General features: G+C 39.4%; 1 protein-coding gene and 1 non-coding gene across 2 annotated transcripts; one reads left to right on the top strand and one right to left on the bottom strand.

Annotated features, from left to right (window-relative positions):
- Positions 1–6,554: 6,554 nt before the first annotated feature.
- Positions 6,555–6,661, bottom strand: LOC125823541 (small nucleolar RNA R71). The gene has a single exon (XR_007442716.1). It is a non-coding gene; the product is annotated as a small nucleolar RNA R71 (small nucleolar RNA).
- Positions 6,662–6,920: 259 nt separating this feature from the next.
- On the top strand, positions 6,921–8,231 carry LOC125823485 (uncharacterized). The gene is made up of 3 exons (XM_049502863.1): positions 6,921–7,379; positions 7,456–8,101; positions 8,200–8,231. The coding sequence occupies exons 1-3, from the start codon at positions 6,921–6,923 to the stop codon at positions 8,229–8,231; spliced, it is 1,137 nt and encodes a 378-aa protein (XP_049358820.1).
- Positions 8,232–8,712: the final 481 nt, after the last annotated feature.

The following is an 8,712-nucleotide window of genomic DNA, read 5'->3' as shown; positions in this document are numbered from 1 at the left end:
AATGAGGGATACTTTGGGTGTGGTTAGTCTGGTCACAAGTTGAGGGATTTTCCTTCTAAGCAGGGTCAAGGAGGTAATGTTGTAGAGCTCTTTCAAAATCATCAACATCACCAGTAGGTCGCCCAACTCATCAGGGTAACTCTTCTGGTACAGGTGGCGGACACTACAAAATGAGGTTGTATGCTCTTCAGTCTCACCAGAATCAGGAAGATTCTCATGATGTGGTCACTAGTACATTACGAGTCTTTCATCTAGATGTTTATGCTTTATTAGATCCAAGGGCTACTTTTTCATTTGTAACTTCCTATATAGAAGTCAAGTTTGATGTTAGTCTAGAAACTCTCAGAACCCTTCTCAGTCTCTACTCTAGTCAGTGACCCTGTTATAGCTAGACGCGTATACATAAATTGCCATATCACAGTCTCTCAGAAAGTCACCTAAGCAGATCTTGTAAAGTTAAAAATGATAGACTTCAATGTCATTCTAGGCATGGATTGGTTACATTCCTGTTATGCCTCAGTCAATTGTAGAACTAGGATTGTTCGCATTCAATTTCAAAATGAACAAATTTTAGAATGGAAGGGTAGTAGCTTAGCGCCTATGGGTTGATTCATTTCTTACCTTTAGGAAAGAAAATTGATTTCTAAGGGTTGTCTCTATCATCTTGTTTGTTTTAAGGATTCAAGCTCAGAAACCCCTACTCTTAAGTCAGTTCCAGTAGTTAATGACTTTCCACAAGTGTTTCTAGAAGATCTTCCCAAAGTTCCTCCCGAAAGGGAAATCGACTTTGGAATTGATCTCCTTCCAGAAACCCAGCCTGTCTCTATTCCTCCTTACAGAATGGCTCCAGCAGAGCTTAAGGAATTGAAAGAGCAGTTGAAAGACCTTTTAGATAAGGGCCTCATCACACCTAGTATTTCACCATGGGGTGCACCAATATTTTTTGTGAAGAAGAAATGTGGTTCACTCAGAATGTGTATTGACTATAGGCAATTGAATAAGGTCAGAATGAAGAATAAGTATCCTATCCTCAAGATTGATGACCCGTTTGACCAACTTCAGGGTGCTAGTCATTTCTCAAAGATAGACCTCAGATCCAATTATATAATCTCAGAGTCAGATATATTGATATTTTGAAGACAACCTTCAGAACTCGGTATGGTCATTATGAATTTGTAGTTATGTCATTTGGACAAACCAATACTCCTGCAGCTTTCTTAGATTTGATTAACAGGGTGTTCAAGCAGTATTTGGACTTGATCGTTATCATCTTTATTGATGATATCCTTATTTACTCTAGGATTGATGAAGAACATGCGATTCATTTCTCAAAGATTACCGATTATTCACTAAGTTTAGCAAATGCGAGTTTTGGGTGCAATTTGTTGCTTTCCTTGGGCATACTGTGTCTAGCAAAGGGATTCGAGTGGATTCTCAGATAATAGAAGCCGTGAAACAATTCCCAAAATCTACCTCTCATACAAATATCAAAAGTTTCTTGAGTTTAGAAGGTTACTACGGAAGGTTCGTGGAAGGATTCTCATCCATAACCTCTCCATTGACTAAATTAACTCAGAAAAAAGTTATGTTTCAGTGGTCAGATGATTGTGAGAAAAGATAATCAGAACTGAAAACTAGGTTGACTACAACTCATTTTGACTCTACTAGAGGGTTCAAACGGTTATGTTATCTATTGTGATGCATCCACAATCGACCTAGGTTGTGTGTTGATGCACGAGGTAAGGTTATAGCTTATGCTTCTAGACATCTTAAGGTGCATGAGAGGAACTATCGAACTAATGACCTTGATCTTGCAGCAGTGGTGTTTGCACTTAAGATTTGGAGACACTACTTGTATGGTGTTCACAGACCATAAGAGCCTTCAATATGTGTCCACCTAGAAAATAATTGAATCTTCACTAGAGGAGATGGCTTGAGTTCCTCAAGGATTATGATATGAGTGTGCATTACCATCCTGGTAAGGATAATGTAGTAGCAGATGCTCTTAGAAGACTATATATGGGTAGTGTAGCACATGTTGAGGAAAAAGAAAAGAACTAGCAAAAGACATTCATAGGTTTGCTCGCTTGGGAGTTTGCCTTATGAGCATAGCAGATGGTGGTGTAACAATTAAGAATGGGTCAGAATCTTCATTAGTAGTGGAGGTTAAGGAAAACCAAGATAGTGATCCGATATTGCTTCAGCTAAAGGGTGCAGTCCATCAGCAGAGAGTTGAGGTTTCCTCCCAAGGGGGAGATGGTGTGCTTCGCTATGAGGGTTGATTATGTATTCCTAAGGTGGGTGAGTTGAGACAAAAGATTCTTGTAGAAGCCCATAACTCCAGATATTCTATTCATCCAGGTGCCACTAAGATGTATCGTTATCTGAGGGAAGCCTTTTGGTGGAATGGCATGAAGAGGGATATAGAAGAATTTGTGGCTAAGTGCCCAAATTGCCAGCAAGTGAAAGTAGAACATCAGAAACCAGGAGGTATGACTCAAGAGATCGACATTCCTACTTTGAAGTGGGAAGTTATAAACATGGACTTCATCATAGGTTTACCTCGTACTCGTATATAGCATGACTCCATTTGGGTGATTGTTGACAGACTTACTAAGTTTGCACGCTTTTTGGCTGTCAAGACTACATATTCGGTGAAGGACTATGCCAAACTTTACATTAAGGAGATAGTCAGGTTGTATTGGGTTCCTTTGTCTACCATCTCTGATAGAGGTCCGCAGACAGATAGGGAAGCAAAGTGTACCATTCAGACCTTAGATGACATGTTGAGAGCTCATGTGATCGATTTCAAGTGTAGTTAGGATGATCACCTTCCTCTTATAGAGTTCTCATACAATAATAGTTACCATTCAAGCATTCAGATGGCTCCTTATAAGGTATTATATGGGCGTAGATGTAGATCTCCAGTTTGTTGATTTAAAGCAGGTGAAGCAGCCTTGATAGTACCATATTCAATTCATGATGTTATGGAGAAAGTGCAACTCATTAGAGATAGACTTAAGACAACCTAGAGTCGCCAGAAATCTTATGCAAATGTGAGGAGAATGGAACCACAGTTCCAAATTAATGATTGGATTTTCTTGAAAGTGTCACCTATGAAAGGGGTGATGAGATTTGGCAAGAAAGGGAAGCTTAGTCCTAGATATGTGGGCCCTTACAAGATTCTGAAAATGATTGGAAAAGTGGCTTATGAGTTAGAGTGGCCAGCAGAACTAACAGAGTGCATCCGATTTTTCACATTTGGTTGTTGAAGAAGTGTGTTGGTGATCCAACATCCATTGTACCTTTAGAAAGTGTGGCTATAAATGATAGTCTCACTTATTAGGATGTACCAGCTGAGATTCTTAATCGTCAAGTTCGAAGGTTGAGAAACAAAGAAGTCGCCTCAGTGAAGGTTTTGTGGAGGAGTTAGTCCGTAGAGGGAGCTACTTGGGAATCAAAAGCATCCATGAAGGCTAAATATCCTCACCTCTTTCTTTCTGATTCCACTCCAGCTTGAGGTAATAGTTCCTCTTCAATTTTTCAGTCAATCATGCGCAGATTCAGTCTTAGTATCATGTTCCTTTAGGTTGTACTTGCATTTTCAGCATATTTGCATGTTCTTTGAACATAGTTCAGTTAGTAATCAGTCTTAGTATTTTTGTGGTAGGGTTGCAGCGCTTTCCCTCCATTTCAGCTAGTTTAGTCTTCATTCGAGGACAAATGTTACTAATCGAGAGATAATGTAACACACCATATCCGAAAATAGACCTTAGTGTAGATTTCCAGAATTTGCGGGTGCAAGCCACGGTTGCCACCCATGGATAGTAGGGTGAGCCACGGCCCGTGCTGGTGGTCCATGGTTCGCAACTGGGACTATCTCGAGACTCAGCCCTAAGATATATTCTGAGTGTCGACCCATGGCCGGACACACGGACCGTGGTCCATGTCCGTGTATCAACACCCCTAGTGCAGCCCCCAGTCACGACTGACGGTTGGCCAGCACGGACCGTCAGTCGATCGACAGTCCATCGGTCCCATCTATCTGTGACCGCGACATCAGTTTAGTCAGGGGTGTCTTGGACTTTTCCTTATGGGTTAGACACCTAAACTACATCGTTTAACCCCTAAACTACATGGTTTTTGTCAGTTTTAACCTAGAAACATGACTAGAACTTAGATAAGTCAGATCATTCATAAAAACATAAATGAATTAGAGCGTAAGAAGAGAAAGAGGTCAAGAACCCTAGTTGAAGAACGTAACTAGATTCCACCAGTTCCACCCCTGAAATTTGAAAATTTTCTCCATGGAATTTGTCACCATGTATGTGGGATTTCACTAGTGGGTTCCTTTAGCCCATTAGGTCCCTAGAATTCAGTCAGATTCTTGATTCCCTTATATTACTTAGACCTAGGGTTTCTAGAACTTCAAAAGAAAAATATAAATTAGTTACTTTTATGATCTAAATCAAATTATCATGATGTTACCTTGTTTCTTTCATGAATTCCAGAACCCTAGCTATGTAGTTCTTTAGTTCTTGAAATACACATACCAGATATTTCAGTTATTTCAGATATACATGCCTCAGTTTTTGAATGGGTCATTAGAAGTATATTAATGTTGAATTCTGATGAGTCCACGTTTTGGACTCATTAAGGGCTTTATTTGGACTGATTTAGTGTCCTCAAATATAATTTTGTGCTAACAACTGATGTAAAACCATTGATTTTCAGACATATGGATTGAGGAACAAAACTAGGACAGAATTGGGAGATAGAGACACCATGAGCAAGCAAGAGAAGGGAAAGACAAGCCTGATGATCGCCTATGTCACTCAGCTATTCGCCAAGTTGCCAGCATACCTCCTAAACTTACAGAACAGTAAGGCTGAATTAGGGGCAACTCTGGTGAACAACAGTTCCACTTAGCCTGTCACCGATCACTTCGGTGAAGGATGACCAGGTCGCCAAAAGCACTGATGATGATCCAGATAAGTGCCTATGGGTGAGTGAAAAGGAGAAAGGGCACTTCACGGAATCGCTCGGTGATCCAACCCTAGCTCGCCAAAAATTACGGTGGCTGGACTAAGCAGAGGTGAAAAATAAAGGCGAGATGATTTAGGATTTCAAGTTATTTTGGAAAGATTTTTCATTGCAATTTTGTAATAGAGATGATTTTAGTACTTTTTAACTCTCAAATTTCATTTAACCATCTATGGAAAATGTGGTTGGTGTTAATTTTCATCTTTTCATCATGTGTGGCTAAAACCCTTACCTTGGGGGTTTGACAATGTGACCAATTGTTGCATTTTTACTAAATGGGTGTGATCAATTAGTGGTTTATGGTGTTAATCTGAAGCGAGTCTAAATTATTATGGTGGTTTAACCTTATTATTGCATCTTTGGTTTGATAGAGTTCAAACTTTGTGCCTGTTCGAGAGAGAAGTACAGAACCAACGTATTATTTTGGCATCCTTAGTAGTAGGTCTTGACGGTTTCAGCTTGAGAAAGTGAAACCCAATACCCAGCGTTTTTGTCTAGCTTGAGTGAGTGGATTTGATGAGAATGTGGGCTGCTTAGCTTGTGGATGGTGTTAAGGTTCGAGAGAACTCAACATAAATACGATAATTATTCAAGAGAAAGTTGTTTTACTTATAGCCCATTCGACCCAAAATGATTAGCATTATCGATAATAATTTACACCCATTTAGTTGAATTCGACAGTTGATTAGTCAACCCCCAAGTGTTCCGAAATTATCTGATTGTTTCTTGTTGATAAATTGAAGTGGATCGGCAACAATATTTTGAAAATTGTTTGTGAAACTCTTGAAGTGTTGTATTGCGCAACTACAAATGTCATTGTCATACTTTCGTATTTGAATTCAAAGAACACTACTCTCTGTAGGAATGATCCCAATCTAATTGGTTGGGTTATTATATTGACTAATGATCGTCGACACTTAGAATTGGATGAAGTGTCATTGAAAGGTTAATCAAAATGGCGCCGCTGCTGGGGAGTAACGTTACATAGAACTTTTTGATCGATGATTTGACTTGTGAACTGGTTGGCTATAGTTTAATTGGCTTAGGCTGCATAGTGTAGTATTGGTTGGACTATATAGAAGTAACAAAATGAGTGAGGAAGAGATGAATGGTAGTCAAGCAGGTCACCGGAATGGTATCGACGATATCAATAGTGCTTACAACCCATCTCAATCTGGTGAAATGGGCGCAATATGCATACCACAAGCCAAAGGGAATGAAATATTTGAGGTCACTAGCATAACTCTTCACCTCCTCCAAATGAGGGGACACTATGGGGGGGCTAGAACACGAAGACCCGCATGAGCATATAAGAAATTTTATAGAGATGTGCAGCCCGTTTTCATTTAAAAATATGTCACAAGAGTCAATCTTGCTTCGATTATTTCCACTCTCTTTAACGGGGGAAGCTAGTAAGTGGTTGGTCGAGTTACCAAACAATTCTATCACATCATGGGAGGAGTTGATTGTAACATTTAATACAAGATTCTTTCCCCCTATCAAGGATGATGAAACTTAGAGATGACATTCAATGTTTCAAGCAATGGGAAGATGAACCCATCCATGAAACGTGGGTGAGGTTTAAGAAACTCTTCCTTAAATGCCCATCTCATGGGCTACGAAATGAGCTGCTACTCCAATATTTTTACCGGAGTCTTGATTCGGTTAATAAAGGAGTGGCTGATCAATTGGTACGAGGGGGGATAATGTTACAATCATTTGAGGTTGCTTCATTTCTTCTTGATGATATGACAAAGATAAATCAATCTAGGTACACTCAAGAGGATCAAATCTCACCTCTCTGTTTTAGAATGACACATGAATAAATTGATAAGGAAAGATAAAGGGATGCAAACATCAAGAAAATGTTGACCCAGATGGAGCTTTTACAAGAGCATATGATGGAGAATGCGGGAAAATCAAAGGGGACAATAGGAGTTTTTAGAGTTGAGGAGGGTTCTTCTTCGGGCTATTCAAAGCCTGGGGAGAATCAAGGTTGGAACTCTAAGAGATGCGAGGAGGGTTTCCACCCATGCTATTTACAGCAAGGTGGGAATCAAGGTTGGAACTATAACAAGGGGGAAGAGAAAACGAGATACCATCAAGATTGGTCCGAGCAGAGTGATTATTGGAGAAGGGAGGATTATTATGAAGAGGACTACACTAACTCAAGTGAGAGCCCAAAATCGAGAGGGAGTCCAAGTAGTCCCCGGGTGAATGATTTGCCTTTACGCATTCTTGATAAAGTTGAAGTCTCGAATGAATTATTGAAAGGGATGAAATATGATTTTTCATCATTGAACAATAAAGTAAACTCTCATACTGATGAAATAAAGGTACTTGATGGTTAGTTGAGTTTACTTTCAACACAATTGAAAACAAAAAATGATAATGCACGATGAAGATAGATAGCTGGTTGTGGTCACTCGTAGTGGAAAAGAAGCAATAGGTGATGTCACAGGAAATGAAAAAGTGCACACGCATGAAGAAGGCAAAGGTATAGAGGAAGAAGAAATAACCATCCATCAAGACATTGCCAAGAAACCGCAAAGTGATGTGGAGAAACACATGCCAAGCCCAAAAGTTAAGCAGCCTTTACCCAAAATATCTCCTCCATTTACCCAACGCCTCAAGAAGAAGAATGAAGATGAGAAGTTCAAAAAAAAATTATCGGTGTTCAAGACTCTATCTATTAATCTCCCTCTAGTGGAAGTATTGTTGGAAATGTCGGGTTATGCCAAGTTTATGAAGGAGTTAGGCACAAACAAAAATAGCTTGGATTTTGAGATGATCGAAGTTTCTCACAGTTGTAGTGCAATTATGACTACTGAGCTGATAAAAAAGAAAGAATATCCTGAAGCGTTCACCATCCCATGCACCATAGGCATGCTCCAATTTGCCAAAGTCTTATGCAATTTGGGAGCAAGTATCAATCTAATTCCATACACGATCTATAAACAACTCGGTTTGGATGAAGCAAAGGCTACAACTATGAGACTCTTGATGGCAGACCGATCAACTAAAAATCCAGGGGGATATTATATGACATCTTCCTTTGGTTCAGTTATGATTATTGTTCAACTTTATTATATCCTGCATGCTCAGTACCTTTCAAGTACTGACGCATACTATGCGCTACATCTTCTCGTGATATAGGTTTAGGTTCTCAGCTTCACGATCACGCATAGATCTGTTCCCAATCTCCTATTCAGCAACATCAGTGGTGAGTGCTCATTCTTCGAGGACGAGTGACATAATTGTCTGTTATGCTTTTAGTCTTTAGTTTCATTTTTGCTAGATTTAGTTGGGGCATGTCCCAACACTTCTAGTCAGTTAGAGGCTACATTCAGACATAGTTTAGATTCAGCTAAGCTTTCGAGTTTGATATTTCATTTGTTATTGAACTCTCAGATTTCTTTATTCTGATTTAGTATATGGGTATTCCCCATTATTTCAGATTTATCTTATGATTAACTTCCTCATAGCATTTATTACTTGAGTTACTATTAGTATGCTCATGTTATGCCAACATGGTTAGCTTGGGGTCACTAGTAATCCTAGGTCCCCTGTTCGCGTCTAGGGGGTAGCCTCAGGGCGTGACAAATTAAGTTATTAATCCAAGCTTAAAATATCATAGAGTAGCTCATTAATTCTTGAATCAATATTGGG

Source organism: Solanum verrucosum, unplaced genomic scaffold (assembly GCF_900185275.1).
Source record: "Solanum verrucosum unplaced genomic scaffold, falcon-dt-bn FXZP01000299.1, whole genome shotgun sequence".
In the NCBI taxonomy this organism is placed as follows: Eukaryota; Viridiplantae; Streptophyta; class Magnoliopsida; order Solanales; family Solanaceae; genus Solanum; species Solanum verrucosum.
This window is presented reverse-complemented; position numbering and strand designations above follow the sequence as displayed.